Source organism: Gossypium raimondii, chromosome 11 (assembly GCF_025698545.1).
Source record: "Gossypium raimondii isolate GPD5lz chromosome 11, ASM2569854v1, whole genome shotgun sequence".
In the NCBI taxonomy this organism is placed as follows: Eukaryota; Viridiplantae; Streptophyta; class Magnoliopsida; order Malvales; family Malvaceae; genus Gossypium; species Gossypium raimondii.
Genome location: NC_068575.1, coordinates 59,629,525 through 59,650,023, shown reverse-complemented (window position 1 = coordinate 59,650,023; position 20,499 = coordinate 59,629,525). Strand labels below are relative to the sequence as shown.

The following is a 20,499-nucleotide window of genomic DNA, read 5'->3' as shown; positions in this document are numbered from 1 at the left end:
TTGTTTGGAAGTTGAGAAGCAACTCTTATCCATGGTACACATTACAACAAATACAATTAATTAGACTTTTGAAGCTTTTTTCTTCTGCTTCCCTGGAAGCCTTTATTCAGCTGGACTACATGGCCCTTTGGTTTTATTTATTCTCTAATTATAAGGAGTTGCAGAGATAAAAGCCGGTGAATCAGAAACGATTAATTAAGAAAGAATAACAAAAAAGTTTTTATTTCTTTCGTCTAGCTATCATGGTTCAGTTGGAACCAACCATTGCACTTAACTGAGAGCTGAGCAGAAAGACCGTTAATTTACACAATAAACAATTATGGCTTTGTATGTATAACTTGAAACACGAAAGCAAACCTTACGAATCAATATGCGCCTTCAGTTTTGCTTCAAAACTCCATATCATTAACTTAAACTTCACCCGTCTTCTTCAGTTTAGTAAGCAAGGCACATCATCATCTTTCACATGAAATTCATAACTTTAGCAGCTACTTTAAGGTTTTGAATTTTCATTTGGGAAAAAGTGAAACCGTATTATTTTATAACACTTCGTTAGAAACATGTCAAAATCAATACTGAAGAGCTGTTAATGTCTCTAAAACCCAGTTAGAAGACTAGAACCATTACCAAAGGTTAACTAAGAGTGAAATTTTTCTTCACATGCTTGTAACCCAAGAATAAAAGGAAAAAGCGACCATGACGAAGTAAATCACTTACACTTACCAAAAATTCTTAAACTGATCAACTTCGGTTTTATTGACCTTATGTTTCAATTATTCTGATTATCCCTGTCTTTTTTTTTCTTTCTATAATTAATATGTTATTCCAAAATCCAAAGCAAGAAAGAAAAACTTGCTACAACAGCAACATAAGGGTAAAGCCTAACAAGTTTTAACTATCATGGCTTATACCCCTCTGATGTCCACTTTCATGCTAAAAGAAAATGTATTAATTATGATTAACTAATGCAACTACTGCTTTGCTAATTGATGCTTCATAACATACAACAAAGGATGAGTTTGCTCCAGCTAATGGTATCCATATATGATATTTCTTTTCACTGACTAGCAAGCAATAACTAGCAAGGCAAATCCCACTTGCCACTGCTAATCAAGGAATACGGTCTGGTTTTAAAATTATAGAGATTGTCTTTTGATACCAATTCTTCTCTTTTTAATTTTTGTTCGTTGTACTACTCCATCTTGTGGTTCCTATGGGGACGGGTCACTTCATACTCTGCCGTTTTGGAGGATATATTCGCCCAACTGGCTCAACCCCACCACACTTTTCCTCCTGCTTATAAGGAGCTCCTTTCATTTCTCCCATACAACTCCTTCAAGTTAAAGTAATTTTCTTTGAGAGAAATAACCCCATCTTTTCCCTTTATACAAGTTTCAATTTATTCACTCTTTCAAATTCAGGAACTGACATAGTTCTCTAAATTTTTAGCCTGTCATTCTGATCCGAAGCTTGTTAAAAAGACCCTCTGTTTTCAGTTTTTGTGCTTATTTTCACTTATGTCATCCAATTTTCTCAATAATTCACGCTGCTCTAGCTCTTCCTGGACACCTAAACAAAACAAAACGTTCGAGAAGGCTCTGGCTAAATATGACCAGGACACTCCTGACCGCTGGCACAATGTTGCCAAGGCTGTGGGTGGAAAGTCTGCTGAGGAAGTCAAGCTGCACTATGATGCCCTAGTTAGGGATCTCAAAGACATTGAGTCTGGCCGCTACCCTTATCCATATCCAAGTGGAAGCAACAGCTAAAGTGGTGAGTATAAACAACGGTAATGTGCTCTACTTCGTATTTGCAAGTAATCCACAAACACTTAAATCTCTTCAGTTAATTAAGTGAAGAACCCTGTCATATGCATCAGTGTCACATCCTAAATGCAGTTTTCTTTCTTTATTGTAAGAAATACCGAATTCTACGGAGTTCATTCGATAAAACAGTGACTTCTAAGAACTACCAATGAGGCATCCATGAAGTATATCCTTATCCTTCTAGCACCACACACCCACAGAAACTCTTACTTAGACATATACCGCCATTCCCGAAGTCCTTAAACATTGATAACTGGAGTTCCTAGTGGATACAAAATAATCTTGAAAATGGGAATAAGAACTCTTTTAAGTCCCTAGTGGGTATAAAATCATATTTTCTTTTTCCTTGGCATTCCAACCATCCAGTTCAACTAGCTGCTTCTCAAATTATCATTTATGTTTGATGTTCTTTTTAGGACAAAACTCCTTGGAACAACTTGTCCTGTCTACAAGCCAAAAGGAACTCAATATGAGATTGGTCCTTTACTTTATACCAGTTCAGAAGATTCCCATGTATAATAAAAAAAAGGACCACCTTCTTTTGTTTGATTTTAATAAAGGGCCACTCAATAGTTCACCATCTTTATTCTCGCTTTCTCAGTCACTTGGAACATTCTTTTATTAAAATTTTATGCATTTTGTCTTTACGCAGGACCAAACCGATTGCTTTCCAACTTATTTGGAAACATTGACTGCATTATTGCCTAAACTGATAATGTTTCTTTTTCCCTTTTCTGGATCGTTTTGGATTCGTTTTCAAGGTTTTCAGTGAGCTATGAAAAATCAATAAAATTCCTTTTTCCCATATTCTAACCTATATTCTCCTTGTCTTTCAGGTTCCCAAAGAGTCAAGTACTAAAATGAAAAAGAACATGATACTCACAAAACCAGAGACCTCAGTCGCACAGTCGCAGAAATCTAGCGTTGGATGATATTCCCCCAGAAAAAAAGAAAATCCCTAATGTAATTGTACATGCTGCTATTACTATTTTCTGTATTATCACTTTGTATTATCACTTTGTATTTTCCTTTGACCTTGTCTAGTTAAATTAAAATGTTAAATATTTATATAGTAATTTACCTTGTTTTTACAAACACAAAAGCAGTGCCGACGAATCAGTTTATACTAAATTATAAACAAAGCAGGCTACGAAACCGTTGAAGAGAGCCGAACCTGCTTAATTTCTGGAAAATCAATCCAATCGAAGAATCCTGCAGATCTAGCAAATAAGATAATAACCTGAAGAATTCAAGAACAAATTTACTACGAAAAAGACGGTAACACTTGAGAATTATTTGTATACATTTCAGTATCAAACATAAAATTGTTATAAATGAAAATTCAAAAGGTTCGGTTTTGAAATTCTACAAATAAAGTGTCGAATACCGACCTGATCGTTATAGAATATCGGGGATTTTTCGCCGATTCGTAAAGCGATCCGATTCTCCTTTTCCATCACATAGAAGGAATCTGGTGTATCGTTATGATGAATTTCTAGGGAAAAAGGAGGACAAAAGTTGAAAGAGGAATCCAAATTCAAATGAAATGAAAACGTAAATTTGCATTTAAAATAAACGCATGGTTTTAAGGCGGGAACTTGTTTTCCCACACGTTTTCCTGCTTAATAAGAAATCAAATTAAATGAAACAAACATTGATTCTTTTCTATAGATTATGTAATATATATTTCTTTAAGATTGATTCGATCCAATAAGTTGAGTTTGAATTCTCTTATGACTCTTTGTATTTGTAACTCAATTCTTCAATTATGCTTATATTACTGTTTAATGAAAATAATAGCATGTCATTTTGTTTATTTTAAATTACTATGTATTTTTTCTATTTTTAATATAAAAGGTAAAATTACTTTTAAAATAATATATTTCAAGGTATGTTTGTTTCACTACAAATGGTTTCGGAAAATTATTTCGAAAAATGACTTACTTTTCTTAAATGTTCATAATTTTTGTGTTTGGATGAATTTGTGTAAAATATTTTCATTGTTTGATAGATTTCTTAAAATCTTTCATAAAAGTTGTTTTCAATGAAACAAATATACATTTGAAATTTTTTTTATCTTTTCATTGCTTAATTGAGTTTATTTTATATCTATAAATTTATATTTTACATTATTTTTGCATATATTAAAAATATTTTGTTAAATTTCGTAAGTCATTTTTAGTTACATAACTACTAAATGAGTATTTTTATTTTAAAATGTGACATAAAAATATTGACAAAATATTTAACAATGTCAACAATTGGACTTGATTTTCAAATTTAAAAAGTAGAGGATTTAATTCTTGAAAATAAAAGTACAAAGATTAAATTGCAAATTTATGAAGAGTACATAGACTTATGACATATTTTAACCTTTATACTACAAAATATTTATTATTAATATACTTATTATTAAAATAAAATTGAAATATTAAACAATTTATTAATATAATACAGTATATTAATTAAATTAATAATTTATTATATGACTAAATGTAAGTAATTAAATATGTATGTTTAATAATATTAAAAATATAATATTTTATATTAATATTTTAAATATAATAATATAAAGTTTGGTTTAAGTTAAATTTTATATAAAAAAAATACCTATAGAGGAGTTCTTTTTCGAAAAATGACTTACGTTTTTCAAAAGAGTAGGTCATTTTATAGGAAAAATGGCTTATTTTACGTTGATATGTAAGTCATTTTCCGTTGACCAAGTTGTTTTCTATGAAACGAATACAGAAAAATGCAAAAAACATGTTCCGTAAAACTTTTTATATGTAAACAAACAAAACCCTTACTTCATAAAGTAACAATATTTTAATCGTTATTCAAATGAGTTTATGCCCAATTGACTTATGACACCAACTTAATTAAAGACCCGATACATAGTATAGATAATTAAAAAACAAATTGGGTTGAGGTAAGATTAAACTCCGAATATAAAACCCAATTCTTCATTTTTTTTATAAACAAACCCACCTAATTTCAAGTTTGACCTACTCCTTTCGTGTAATGTTAGAATGAGTATTTTTTTTCTTGGACTGATAAAATGAGCCTTGAAAAAAATTTCAGCCAATTGGATTTGATTTACTTGAGTCTGGAATGTTTGACAAAACAAGTAGCATGATTCAGCTATAATACAAAGACTCTCAACTGTTTCTTAATGCGCTTGAGGTCATTGGATAAGTATTGAATGATTATCATTATCTCTTTGGTGAGTAAGAAATTAATTCAGAGATAATTATCTGATTTTCTCAACTTTCCCTTTGTGCTACACGATTTTGAGTTGGAAATCTACCATACTTTCAGAGATCTTTGTAACGGGCTTTTGTTTATTTTATTGTATTGAGTGTTTCACTTTTTTGGTGGTTAATTGACTTACTCTCTTGTTTGATTTAGTGATAGCAAGGTTTTGTAGATGTAAAATTATTGTGTCTGAACTTAGTAAATAAAAATTAGTTTTATTGTTTTTCTTTCCTTACATTTTATTTTATTTTATAATTAGTAAAGTTTCAGTAATATTTCTTTTTCTATGTTTAATTAATCAAATTAAGTAAAGTCAACTTAACCACCTCTAATTTACGTTATTTCATTACTTGGCAGTACTTAAAAAACATCGAATGTCCTTTTGTAATGTTAATTGCCTGTTAAATTTTATGTTGTTATAGGGACTCATCATTCTCATGTTATCACGTAGATGAATAAAATTTTAGATGTCACCACCCTTAAAGTGATCTAAGTTATTTGATTCAATTCAACCATATTAGCACAAATGAATTTAACTAAGATGTACCGTAAAATTTATTAGAAAAGAATAATTTTATTAAAATAGTCATTTTGTTTGTCTCGGGTTACATTTTAGTCACTTATGTTATCATGTTGTAATATTTTAGTCACTAAGCGTTTATTGCCGTTAATGGTGTAACAATAAGTTGATATGTCACGTTAAATCATCATTTCAAATGAAAACTTTAGGTTAAATTATACAATTGGTCTCCATATTTTTTCAATTTGAGCAATTAAATTTTTTTTTTTATGTTTTTTTTCTTTTATTTTCCATTCTCTTCTGCTTCTCCCTCTATTTTCCTCCCTCTCCATCTCTCCTGCTTCTCCAACCATTTTTCAAATATTAAATTTGATACATTGATTTTTTTAATTTCAATTAGAGAAAATAGTTACAAAAAATGTTCATTTTTTCGTTATTGATTTTTTTTTCAATTTCTATTTATGAAACATGTTTTTTCAATTTTTAAATATAGATAATAAAAATAGAAAATATTTTGAGAAACCAAACATTAATGTTTTAAGTTTAAATTACCTTAGATGAATGTATTTTTCTCTTTTTTAATATAAAAGGTAAAACATCTCCAAAATAATATAATTTACTTCATAATGTAATTAGAGGTGATCATGGGTTGGACTACCTGGCCCGGCCCGACGGCCCGCCCTAAAAATGGGAGGGTTCAGGTAAAAATATAGGCTCGAAATATGAATTTGGGCAAAAAAATGAGGCCCGTTTAGAAAACAGGCCTGACCACGGATAAAAATTTTTTGGCCCGAGCCTGGCCCAGCCCGACCTAAATTATATATTAAATATATATTTTTAATTTTTATCAAATATATATTTTTTATATTTAATCAAATATATATTTTATATATATTAAATATATATTTAATATGAGCCGGCCAGGCTCTGGCTTAGCAATTTTCTTTCGGGCCGGGCTTGGACAAAATTTTAGGCCTATATTTTGGGCCGGGCCAGGCCCAAGCCTAGAAAATAGGCCTAAATTTTTGTTTGTGCCCGGCCCGACCCGGCCCATGATCACCTCTATATGTAATGATATTTTAATCGTTTTCAATTGAGTTTATGCCCAATTAATTTATAACACCAACTTAATTATAGACTTAATACATAATATAGATAATTTAAAAACAAATTGGGTTGAGGTAAGATTAAACTCTGAATATAGAATACAAATCTTCTTCTTCTTCTTTTTTTATAAACAAACCTACCTATTTTCAAGTTTGACCTACTCCTGATAAAATGAGCTTTGAAAAAATTTTCGGCCAGTTGGATTTGATTCACTTGAGTGAGGCATGTTTGACAAAACAAGTAGCATAGTTCAACTATGACACATGACTCCCAACTGCTTCTTGATGTGCTTGATATTATATATTGGATAAGTATTGAGTTCTTATCATTATCTCTTTGATAACTAAGGAATTAATTTAGAGATAATTATCCGATTTTCTCTAATGGATTTTTTCAAGGGTTTATCTGCTAATTTAAGAAGATTATTTTGTTACTATTTCAGCCTATAAATAGGCGTTACTTTCCCTTCGTGTTACTCGATTTTGAGAGTTGGAAATCTACAATCCTTTGTAACCAACTTTTGTTTGTTTGTTTGTTTTTTTTTTTTTTGTATTGTGTGCTTCGTTTTTTTGTGGTTAATTGATAAACTCTCTTGAGTGACTAGTTAGTAAAGGGGTTATGAGTTTTATCTGATAGAGATGGATTGTTGCGGTTATGGATTTTATATATTTTAAGCTAGGCTTCATAGACGTAAAATTATTATGTCCGAACTTAGTAAATAAAGATTAATTTTATCGTTTCTTCTTTTCTTATCTTATTTTTATTTTCGTTCTATTTATTATTGCAGCAAGCTCTAAGTTTACTGAAAACTAATAATTTTTTCACCCTTTTATATGTTTAATTAACCCAAGTAATTAGTTACTGTAAATTAACTTATACTCTCAACTCAATCTTTAATTTAAAAATAGTAAAAATGAAAGCAAGATCGATATATTCCAAATCAAAGCCTGCTAAAAAGGCAAATAAATAAAAACCCAAGTCAACTTAAACTCGGCAGTACTAAAATAAACATCGAATGTTCATTTTTCTTTTTCCTTTTTATAATGTTAATTGCCTGTTCATTTTATCACATAGATGAATAAAATTTTACATGTCACCACCCCCTGAAGTGACCTAGAATGGTAACACACTGTAAACAAAATTCAGAAAATAAAACTATAAATTATTTGATTCCATTTCATCATATAATCATAATATTGTTTTAACTTACTAATCCTTTTCGAGAGTTCATTCTGTTGTGTTTCAACCATATTAGTACATTATATATCAAGCATCTAAGTAAATTCAAGCATAAATGGATTTAACTAAGATGTACCACAAAATTTTATCAGGAAAAATAAAACTAAATTATCAAAATAGTCACTTTTGTTTGGAATGTTACATTTTAGTCATTAAGCCATTAATTGCCATTAACGATATAATGGTAAGCTGACGTGACATGTTAAATCATCATTTCAAACAAAAATTTTAGGTTAAATTCTACAATTGGTCCCTATTTTTTTCATTTTGAGCAATTTAATTTTTTCTTTATTTTCTATTCTTTTTTGCTTCTCCCTCTATTTTCCTCCCTTCTCCACCTTTTTTAACGTAAAATAAAAAAATTAAATTGCTCAAAATAAAAAAAATATAGGGACCAATTGTATAATTTAACTAAAAATTTTCGTTTGAAATGATGATTTAACATACCACATCAGCTTACCGTAAACAGAGATTAACATTTAGTCACTAAAATGTTACAACACGATAACGTAAATAACTAAAACGTAACATTTCAAACATAAGTGACTAAAATATAACCTGAGGCAAATAAAAATGACTATTTTAAGAGTTTACCCAAAAAGAAAAAAAAAAAAGGATGTACCATAAAACGAAACTTAATTGGGTTGACCTAAAAGCCCAAAATTAACATGAACTTGATTCCATTTCTTCCCAAATCCAACACAAACCCATCAATGTGTCATGTACATATTAATTAGAGAAAAATATTTGAGAGACAGTAAGAATTTTTAGATTTTAAAAATGACATTGCCCATTAAAAATTTAAGAAATAAAGAAAAAGGATGTGGCAGCATTTGAACCTACTCTTAATAAAATACGAAATATGTTTTGTAGTTTAGAACATAGAAATCTTAGCTGAAGTTATTAACTTAGGTTAAAGATAAGAAATAAATTGCAAATGTTAGAAATTTGAAGTTATTGATACTAGATTTAAGTAACCTTCCCCTATTGATTGTGTGCGATTCTTGGCAGCTGTTCTCCCTTCAGATGGACTTAATTAATGCTTTCCTTTTGTTTTTTCTGTTTTTTTTTTCTTCCTTCATCACCTACTTCTCCCTCCATAATTTACACTGCTGAACAGTGTTCCTTAACTATCACTTAATATTTAACCCAATCCCTAGTTGCCATGACTTAATGTTTCATTTGAATAACCGGTGGGGAGTCTCCGGTGCAATGCCAAACACCATATATGGCACGATTGAAACAACTTCATACAAATAAATCATTGACTAAGATATTGATATTCTTATGACTCCTTCAATAGTTGGGATTTGTATAAATAGTGTGTTTCTCGAAGGTTAAGGTAATATTTAGTCCTTGAATTTGAAGATTTGTATAAATAGTGTGTTTCTCGAAGGTTAAGATAATACTTAGTCCTTGAATTTGTTAGGGATCGACCCGATTAAGCAACAAGTAGCAAAAAATTGGAATAAATTGAGAAATTAAACACACAAATTTAACGTGGAAAAACCCCTTCAAAGAGGATAAAAAACTACGGGCAAAGATAATTTTACTATAATGGAAAAAGAACGAAGAATACAAAAGATGGAGATAAAACTAAACTAAAAAAACACAAAAACAAAGAACCCTCAAAACGTAAACACAAAATTCTCTAAATGTGTTATGAGTTCTAATCTCTAATGGGTGTATTTTCTAAGGTTGTAAAAGAGCCTATTTATAGGCTAAATTCATATGTCAAATAATAATAAAATAATTTAAACTAATCGGTGTTTGATTGAAACAAATAAGCAGAGTTTAACTAGAAATTTTTTCTCAAATTTGACTGAAATAGAAGTCATACTTAACAGAATTTGAAGATTAATATGAATTAAAAGTCAAGAGAAATTGTCAAATTCCATATGAACCAATAAAAGATATGAAAGACTAAATTGAAAAAAATTATCAAATTTAAGGATTAAAACTGCTACCCTTTCTTGAACTATCTAAAATGTCCATTCTTCCAATTCATTTACTATACATCTTTGATATATATCACGGCTGACATTAATCTGACTAAATCTACTAGATAAATGTGAGTATATATATATATATATATATATATATATATATATATATATCCAAGTGATTGTCTATCATTTTCCATATTTCCATCACTCTTTACCACGAAAGAATCTCTCAATTATGATAAGTCTCCTTCAAAGATGGGGCCAATTACATTAACACTAGAAACATAGAGAGTAAAATCAGGATTGCCATGTAAAAACATGGCCCAATTTGTAGCTCCAAATCAACAAAAACTTGGTTCCATCGAAATATTCTTAACCATGGAAAATGGGATTTATGTATGATGCCTATATAATCATGTTGATATCGTAAAAAACCCATCAAATTCCGGTTGCCCCGGCTTTTATGGTAGGGTTTGAAGCAACCATAGATACCATGATTAAGGAGTGAAAGTCAAATGGAAGTGGTGGAAAAAAGGTTGAAAATATCTGCATGCATAAAAGTAAACAACAACATTTATTTACAAACTAGTGAAAGAGCTGAAGCCACGGAGTGGGGAAAAATTAATAATGGCCTGGTTATGGGTCACACTCTTATATATGTTCTTAGCGGAATGTGATGACTATTAAGTTAAATTATTGATTTTATTTAAATTCTAATTTATTTACTCACCTTAAAGAAGAAAATATATTGAACACAAAAATCCTAGATGTTTTAGTGAAAAAGAAGTACAATCTTTATGTGTTTCGGAAGTTTGTAAGAACTGTAATATGTCCGAATCTGAAATACAATAAACAAACATTAAGAAGAAGAATGCCAGATTTAAATGATGTTAATTAAACAAACATTACTTTCTGAAAAAAATCAGGGATTATAGTAAGAGTTCTAATCTATTTCTTTATGCACATCTCTGACCTAAATTTATTCTCTCTTGCTACTAATTTTAAAGGGTTTGGTACAAAAATCTTCCTTACATTTGCTTTTTCTTCATAGCTTGTTTACTGTTGTGCATCCAAACTTTAAAAACCTGTCTCTTAACTCCCACTTGAGCACAAAATTGCTGCACTTCTGGTTCATCTTGTTTCTGGATTCTCCAACCCAATTTCTCAGCAAATTCCATCATCTTATCCTTTTGATCTCGGCTGAACTTTGTTCGAAACCTCTTCTTTGATGACTGTGGATATGATGGTTGTCGACCTCCTGCTTCATTAGAATGAAACATGTTCAGTTCTTCACTTGATGACTCCGCCCGGCCGCCACGGAAGTTCATCATCGCAGCCGGTGCAATTGGCAAACACGGACTGTTAGACAATTCAAGGGAGAATCTTTGTTGACGAAGAGGTGTTGGTTGTTGAGGATGAACGGGTCCTCTTCTCGCGTTGTTTTTGTAGGTAAAACAACACCTTGTGGCGGGATATTGTGTTTCGCCGTCGATTTCTTTTCTGTGGAAATTCCTATGGCATTCACAGGCTGCACATTTCAAGGCTTCTTGGGTGCCGTCTTCGCCGCTGGGCATGAATTCTCCGCAGCCATCGACGACATGACCACCCATGCTGGCAACGTGGTTCTTCAAACATTCTCTATATCTTATCAAAGGAGTCGAGCTTATAGTTGTTGATGTTGGAGCAGCAACTGTTGGAATCGGAGATGAAACTGGATTTCGGTCATGATCTGGATTGCTTCTGGGATTGTCTATTTGATGTTGTGATGGGTTTGATTCATTGTATTGATCTAGGGTTCTTGATTGGTTTATAGGTGCAGAAGAAGATGAGAGTTTTAAGGAAGAATCAGCTTGATTCAGCTTATTATTACAACTAAAAGAGCTCGGCATCCCCATTTCCTTATCTTGGCCTTTCACTTCCATTAAAACTATGGTTTCTAATGTATAAAAAACTCTTGATCTCAGACACCCTGACCTTTTATTAAACTAATATATAGTAGTAAAACATTTACTAATATATTTTAAACCCTAATTCACCATCATTTATTCACTTAATTAAAGGAATAAGCAATAATACCCAAAACCTGTTTCCTGAAATTGTGTTTGAGCAGACAAATGAAGCTTTTTTGAAGGACTAAAAGGGATTAATTATATAAAAAAAAACCATAAATTTGGCATGAAAACTCAAACAGGAAATGGGAATAAATAATAAGGGGCCTTACTGGTAAAATATGCTAAAAGTTGCAAAAGAACTTACCTTTGATGAATTAAACTGATAAGAACTGGTGTGTTGTTTGATGTAAGAAAGTCAGCAGTTGCATGAGGCAGCAGATGCAAATGGAAGGAAACTTGTTTTTTAGCATAGATTAAGGAAGGCAAAAAACTTAACTTTGAATCTTAAAAAACTGATAAGTAAAAGGAGTTTAAATCCAGGACAAAGAGGTTAAAAGAAAAAGGATAGAGATATGTGAGGGAGCTTTTGTTTCCTACTTACCCATCAGATCCAAATAAAATCCATATAAACGAAGGAGCAGGTGGGTTGTTTTGTACTAAAAACAACTAGTGATTAGTATTAACGACTGGTGCCATTGAGAGACCTAGTACTCCTACAGAACAACCGACAAGGCCACGTTAGTTCCTCTCAGAACCTGCAATACTGGTCCAGCTCCTAATTATTGCCTCCTTAACACCTTATTTTTATTTTTAAAGACCATTCTCTAATTCTCTCTTCTCTCTCTAATCTATCTGCAACTCCAAACAAACCCATAAACTTTGATACTAAAAGACATGTAAATAATATTAGCTAGTATGTGATGAACGTTGGGTTGTTTGCCTGAAATCTGCCTGCAACCTCAAGAACCCACATTAGGTCAGGTTTTGAACAGTGGTTGGGGATTTTGTACATCACCAGACAATGAAACCTTTATAATTATTACAGAATCTGTTAAACAAAGGTAGTTAAGGTAAAGATGGATGGATGATCTAAAAGAGAGAGAGGACCCCATCCTGACCTTTATCTTTTATGTTCAGCGGCAGTTGAAGTGCGGGAATGGTGATCCATAGCTAACACTGCACTTGTCCTGTTAGTGTGCGTATGTGTGTGTCAGATCCTCTTTCTCTCTCTACTCGAACCCTTTTTTACTTTTTAGGTGCAAGCAACAATTTTATTTTTCTCTGCAATTCCACTATTAACTTTTTGCTCTACTAGAGATACAAACGCATTTATTGAATTTAGTCTTAAATTTTATGTAGTATAAGAGAATTAATTACGAATTCTTAAAACATTAATCTGAAGATTAAAGATATTTTAAGACATATAAAAAAACAACAACCTCCCAACCTTCAAAATTGTCTTCCATATCAAAATCTAACCCGGTGGAACTATTTCATTATCATCAAGGATGAATTTGAACGAATAATGCATTTATTCGTAATTAATATAAAAATAATGATAATAATAAAATTAAATACTATAAAAAATAAATTAAAATCACACCTCACTTAATTACCCATGCCAACTCACCCTCAATATAATACAATCTTCTCTACCATCTGAATCGAACATCGATTAGTTGCGGGGTTATTTTTGGGTTACATATTTTGTTGCGCTTTTCAACGTCTACTTTGTGTTTTTCCTCTTTGTCTTGGTGGTAAGAGCGTGGACACGTTTTGTGCCCCCAAAAATAAAAAAAAGAAAGTGTTGACACGTTGGCCAATATAAAGAGATGGAGTAGCTTTTAAAGGATCTGCACAACACAGCACTGTAGTGTTTTGACGCATTCTCCCACCTCCTTTTAGGTCCATGCTTTGCTTCTCTTGCCATCCATCAAACATTACATTCGATGAGTTTTTTACCATTCTCATTTCGGCCATTAAACCCCCTTTTTGTTTCACTCAATATTCATAACACCGGTTCTAAATAAAAAGGCATTAATCTACACTGTAAAGTGAGAGGAAAAAGCCTGGGTTTTCTTCCCTCTTTAATCATCAATCCAAGTAGGAGAGGAAATCAAATGGTTAGCTGTGTGGAGAGGCAACAGTCAACTCACTACTCGATTTTGCAAAAGAGTATGAGCACTACTGCACTACCCTCGTCTAAGTTTCCTAATTAAAGAGTTCATTTGTAGGACATACTTATCTCCCAGTACAACCTACAATTTCATATAAATCCAAAAACAAAGTGAAATGGATTAATGAAGTGGTCCATTTCAATGTTCTTCTTCGACCCACTTTCTCTTTTTGTCGTAATAGAGATCACACCCTCCCCCAAAACATCCTATACAGTTTTATGTCTTAATCTCATTCTAGAATTTCAAAACAAAAAATTAATCTTATTCTAGCTTTTCAACTCAAACTAATATTTTCACCTAAACAAGTAGGGTTTTTTTTCTTCAAATTAACACTTAGAGTAAATTTAAAAAAAAAAGCCATTTCGTTCAATTTATAATATTGTTATTCATTTATTTTAATTATTAATTATAAATATAATTTATATATTCAAATAAAATTCATTAATGGGATTACCATAATTTTTTACTTTTATTATTGTCTATGTTGAATATTTATTAATATCAAAATAATACTAACATGACGTCGTGATAATAATAAGAAAAAATGATGAAAGAACAATACTTTACATACTAGTCTATTAATTATAGAAATTTTATTAATTTATAAAACATTTAAAATATATTTTATATATTCAAATTATATTTTATAAACAATTTATATTAATTTCTAATACTTTAAATCTTAGATTGACTCGTTTTAAGTTTATTAATTTGATGGGATCTTATATATTTCTCCTCGAAAGTTTATTTATGGAAAAATGCAACACTAGTTGAACTCAAAGTTGATCCATTTTGATAAGATGGATCAAAACGATTAATGTTTGACCATTATCTCCGGCGGCCCATATTAGGGTTTTGTGTGTGTAGAGTGAGAATCAAGCATGGACTGCTTACTATATTTGGGTTTGCGTAAGAAATACACAATCATTAATCACAGAATGTATTTCGATATTTTGTTGTGTCCAAATAATTTTAAGATTCGGTTATTATCAGTTGGACCCAAGCGAGTTAAGTGAGCTTTTGATCCAAGCGAAAAATATCACAAACTTTTGGACCGACAAACCAGTTGGAAACTTATCTGAAAGGTGGTGGAGAGAGTTAGCTATCTTTGTGACCTGAGACGCCAATCTTTCTTAGCTTTTCCGGGGAAAAAAAAGAGAAATGTTTTTAACGGAACGGGTCTGTTGGATTTATTTTCTCAAGGGGAAATGAAGGTTCTTGGAAGGTAACGGGATTCGGTAAGAGGAGTTTTGGTGGGGAATGGGCGGAAATGAGGGCGGCGCTGGACAAAGAAATGGCGAGGAAACTTTGCGGGGATTCGGTGGCGCCGTCAACCTCCGTTTGGAGGCAAGCTACTTGACGGTGCTACTAGTGGTGATAACAGTTGCTTGCGGTGGAGATTTCATAAATGTTTAGTTAATTTGATGTCTCAAACTCAGTCCCTCCAAAGCTTGAAAAACTCGAGCAAGTCATCCAAAAATAGTAATAAAGTTGCCATCGTAATAGGATCTAGTCTTTGAAACCACGGACAAGACCCCGACCAAGATCTTCAAATTAAACTAAAAATATATCTTTAATTACAATTATACCGTTAATTCCCCCCAAAATGGCGCCACGTGTTCTTTCCTCCACTTAAGAATATTAACCAACCCAACAGTCGTCTTCTTCATTTTCAGCATTCCTTTTTGTTTGCCTGTTTCAATCAAAAGATTGAGCTTCAAAATTTCCTCCAAATTCGACCGTTCAAATACGCCATTGTTTTGCTTCGATGAGTTTCCGTGACGATACTGAAGATGGCCGCGATCTCAAGAAGCCGTTTCTACATACCGGAAGTTGGTATCGGATGAGGCAGTCCAGTATTATGAGCTCCTCCGCTCAAGTCATTCGCGATGGATCAATCTCCGTCGTTCTCTGTGTTCTCATCGTCGCCTTGGGCCCTATACAATTTGGCTTCACCGTACAAAATTTCTTCATCTTTCTCTTTTTCTGTTTCTGATTTAAGCGTTCAACTGTGAAATTTAGGTTTTTCTTAAATGATGTTTCAAATTTGAAAATGCAGTGTGGATTTTCTTCACCTACGCAAGATCAAATCGTTGAAGATCTCAAGCTTTCGGTTTCAGAGGTCTAAATTTGAATCACTTAAATTCCCATTTCATTTTTTTTTTCAATTTAAACCGATTTTATTTTCTCAAAAAAAAAAAATTTGTGATGCAGTATTCTATTTTTGGTTCGTTGTCAAATGTGGGCGCAATGGTTGGTGCGATTGCCAGCGGTCAAATTGCTGAATACATTGGCCGAAAAGGGGTACAAATTGATTTTCATCGATTAATATTTTAAATCTAACGTATAAATCCCAAAGTCCTCAATATTACCCATTAATGTGTAAATATTTTAAAATATATATAATGTGAATTTTTCAAAAAAAAATATAGTGATACTAAAATTTTGAAATGAGACTTCAATTTTATACTAAATTTAAAAAGAAAAAAATGTAGATTATAAAAAACTCTGAAAATAACATTATTAAAAATTCAAATAGAAATATCGAAATAATTAATTTTGATGAAAAATGTTTCATAAGTTTAAATAATAAAATACATAAAAGAATGATATTAAATTTTCTTAAAATCCATTTATACTAAATGGACTAAAACATTATCATATAAATTTAGCTTACGAAGATAACAAATAAATCCAAACTTTGAATAAACATAAAATGGTGTCAGATAAATTATATATGATATGAAATTTATCCTGAATCTTATCATTTCATTAGTTCTTGGTTTCTCTTATTTACTGTTTGATTGATGCAATGTTTCAGCTTAGAACTAAAACTTATAAATCAATTAATTAATATTCCTCATTTATGTATTTATATTTAAATGCATGCTTCTTTTAACATTGAATATACTGCATGTTGTGTGTGTTGAATTTGCAGTCGTTACTGATTGCAGCGATTCCAAACATAATAGGATGGCTGGCCATATCTTTTGCCAATGTGAGCCACTTTCGCCACTTCTGTTATTGTTGCTGTGTCTCCCATGCAAAGCTTGTTGCTAATTAATTTTATTATGCCTTTTGCTATTTGCAGCATTCCTCATTTTTATTCATGGGAAGGTTGTTAGAAGGCTTCGGTGTCGGCATTATTTCGTACACGGTAACTTCAACTCCTTCTCTTCTCCTTTTAAGTAGGCAGGGTTGACAAAGAACAAAATATCAAATCCGATTTTATAAGCATATATGTATTTTTAATTAAAAGGTTAAAATAGCAGTGACATCATGCTGTTAATTGTGTGTGTAGGTACCTGTATATATAGCAGAGATAGCACCCCAAAACATGAGAGGAAGCCTTGGATCAGTAAACCAGGTTTGTTCCACATTTTTATCCATATTAGTATCCCATACTTAATACTTTTATTAACTGATTGGTGGAGTTAACTTGTTTACTGGATAGCTATCAGTCACTATTGGAATAATGCTGGCTTATCTGTTGGGGTTGTTTACAAATTGGAGAGTGCTTGCAGTTTTAGGTATGTGGCCAACAATATGTAAAAGGTTTTCATAATAATTGAACAGATTCGAGAATTTTGAAAATATCCTATCTTGAATGCATACGCGTGATAGAACTCGAACATGGGTCAAGAAGCTACCATGGGTGGACGGATGCTCAGTGTTATGATTAACAGATTGACATCATCTTTCTTCTTTGTAGGAATATTGCCATGTCTAATATTGATACCTGGGCTGTTCTTCATACCCGAATCTCCTCGATGGCTGGTATGAAACTTGCTATTGCTATCATTCATATTGGATTGGACCTCTTATAATCCCTTTTGTATATATGTTGTTGTTTTGGGACTGGGTTGCATACCAGGCACAAATGGGAATGACGGATGAATTTGAAGCCTCTTTGCAAGTTTTGCGTGGTTTTGATACGGATATTTCTGTCGAAGTTAATGATATCAAGGTATACAAGTACTGACTTATCGATACAACCGCTAGACTGCTCATATTTATATTTACACATCCTATATACGAGAATTTTAGTTGTTCCCTGCAGAGAGCCGTAGCATCATCAAGGAAGACAACAACAATTCGATTTGCAGATCTTAGGCGAAGAAGATATTGGTATCCTTTGACGGTAGAATTTGAATCTTTTTATTTCATGTGTTGTCCTTTGAGGGAACCGTCTTTTGTTTTAGTGCTAATTGGTATGCCGCAGGTAGGGATTGGATTATTGGTGCTTCAGCAACTCAGTGGCATCAATGCTGTTTTATTCTATTCCAGTAATATCTTCGAAAGAGCTGGTAATTACAACAACGTTTCTTTGATGTTTAACACAAGCCCTAGTAAAAGGATATATATACGCAAGTTTAAAACATTGAATTTCCCATTTTCGTCTGAGTACTGCTCTCATTCTATAAAAGCTTTTGTGCTTTGCCTTTTCGTTGCCCAGGGGTTAAATCTAGCAATGTGGCCACGTTTGGGCTTGGTCTTATTCAGGTAGCATCTCTAAGTTGTTCAGTAATTTTTATTTTTATTTTTGGAAAAATAATAAATTTGTATTGTGTGTTGTAGGTCATTGCATCTGGTGTGACCACGTGGTTGGTAGACAAAGCCGGTCGCAGGGTGCTCCTTATGGTATGTTTTCTCTCTTTTATTATTTTTAAAATCCATAAAAAAATTGTAAAATTTGAATATACTCATGTCAAATATATACATAATTATTTACCCTTATGTGATAATAGGTTAAATCGAAAATAGCAATAAATAAAATGAATAATCTACGAATGATTTTGCAGATATCCTCTTCTGGAATGACTTTGAGTCTGCTCCTTGTTGCCACGGCATTTTACGTTGAGGTTAGTGATAATGTACTCATTTAATTATTTTTCAGTATATCTTCTAATGCAAATTTCAACCATCAATGCATATTCAAATATGAGAAATTCAACGTACCACATTCAAACTGGAAACCCAGTAAGATAACATTCTTATCCATTTTCCTCTTGTATTGTGATGGAGAGCAGGGATACATCTTAGAAGATTCCGTCATACATAGCGTAATGGGAATAATGTCATTGGTGGGCCTTGTGGTAAGATTTCCTCCATACATCATGTTGTTGGATTCATTTAAATTATGGTTCTTTCTATTGCAACTTACCACAATTTATCCAAATTACATTTAAGAAAATGGTTGAATGAGTTATTTGATCAATCTGATTGACTTTTTTCTTTTCCATCTAGGCTTTTGCAATTTCCTTCTGTTTGGGTGTTGGAGCAATCCCATGGGTTATAATGTCCGAGGTAGTCAAATTCTTCTCATATGTTCATCTTACATAGAAATGGAAATTTTCTTAAATTGTGCAGACAAAATTTATATTACAAAGTCGGAATTAGATTATAATTTTTAGATTCAACACAAACTTTATGGACTCAAAAGACAAATTTATCAAACTGAAATTTTAAAAAAAAATTAAATCTTATCGTACCTACCTTTAGATATAACACCTTAACTAATTTCTTTGTCTCAAATGCGATGCATAGGTTGATTATATATGTTAATTTATTTATATATTTTTTGAAAATTAGTACTTTTCAATAAAAATATTAAATCATTTTAGGGCAAGATAATATAGTATTTTTACAGTATTAAAATATAATATTTAAATAGTATATATTTAGAATACATTTTATAATATGGTGTGGACTTCCTGCACAAATTATTTAATTATAAGTATAGGATTGGCAGTTTAGGTTGTTCATTTTCAGTAATTTCCTTATTAAAATGTTCTTTTAACATAGAAAAAAAATTCATCATTCAGATACTTCCAGTAAATATTAAGGGTCTAGCCGGCAGTGTGGCGACGTTGTTCAACTGGATGACGGCTTGGGCAGTTACCATGACTGCAAACTTGCTCCTCTCTTGGAGTGGTGGAGGTATGTACAACATTTAATGGCAGGCATGAATTTTAATAATTATTTCAAGCAAGTTTTGGATTTAAAAATAATAAATAAATAAATAAACCATTTGATTTGTCGGGCTCAAATTACTATTTAAAATTTTTAAAATATAGTTTAAATTTAAATTTAACTGTAAAATAAAAGAAAATAAAGCTTACATGGTTTGGTTTCAGGGACGTTCACAATTTATGCTGGTTTGGCTGCTTTCACCATTATATTTGTGGCACGTTGCGTTCCGGAAACAAAAGGAAGAAGTCTAGAGGAAATTCAATCCTCCTTCAGATAGAAAATAGCATATTTGTACATCCAATCTTTTGACTTTTTTATATTATGCATTTATCACTAAACTTGTTTCAACCCATGTAATGAATATATGGATAAAGATGCACGTTATTACTACTAAAAATTCTATCACACGCATATGAGTGTGAAAATCATGAATTTATAATATAAATGTGTGTTTCAAAATAATATATAATATTATAAATATTGAAATGTATGGTTTGAAATTAATTAATAATAATACCATGATATATGTATGGTATTAAAATGGAAAAAATAGATTAAACTATA

At 31.6% G+C, this 20,499-nt stretch overlaps 2 protein-coding genes across 2 annotated transcripts; one reads left to right on the top strand and one right to left on the bottom strand.

Annotated features, from left to right (window-relative positions):
• Positions 1-10,752: 10,752 nt before the first annotated feature.
• Positions 10,753-12,931, bottom strand: LOC105802191 (zinc-finger homeodomain protein 2). Its single transcript, XM_012633681.2, has one exon. It carries the CDS (start codon positions 11,813-11,815, stop codon positions 10,922-10,924), a length of 894 nt encoding a protein of 297 aa, XP_012489135.1. The 5' UTR covers positions 11,816-12,931; the 3' UTR covers positions 10,753-10,921.
• Positions 12,932-14,997: 2,066 nt separating this feature from the next.
• LOC105802192 (sugar transporter ERD6-like 6) lies at positions 14,998-20,332 on the top strand. The gene is made up of 18 exons (XM_012633682.2): positions 14,998-15,919; positions 16,022-16,084; positions 16,177-16,266; positions 16,901-16,960; positions 17,054-17,119; positions 17,264-17,329; positions 17,417-17,492; positions 17,675-17,739; positions 17,837-17,929; positions 18,023-18,103; positions 18,185-18,269; positions 18,419-18,465; positions 18,541-18,603; positions 18,765-18,824; positions 18,993-19,058; positions 19,210-19,269; positions 19,788-19,902; positions 20,100-20,332. Exons 1-18 carry the CDS (start codon positions 15,731-15,733, stop codon positions 20,210-20,212), a joined length of 1,458 nt encoding a protein of 485 aa, XP_012489136.1. The 5' UTR covers positions 14,998-15,730; the 3' UTR covers positions 20,213-20,332.
• The last annotated feature ends 167 nt before the right edge of the window (positions 20,333-20,499 follow it).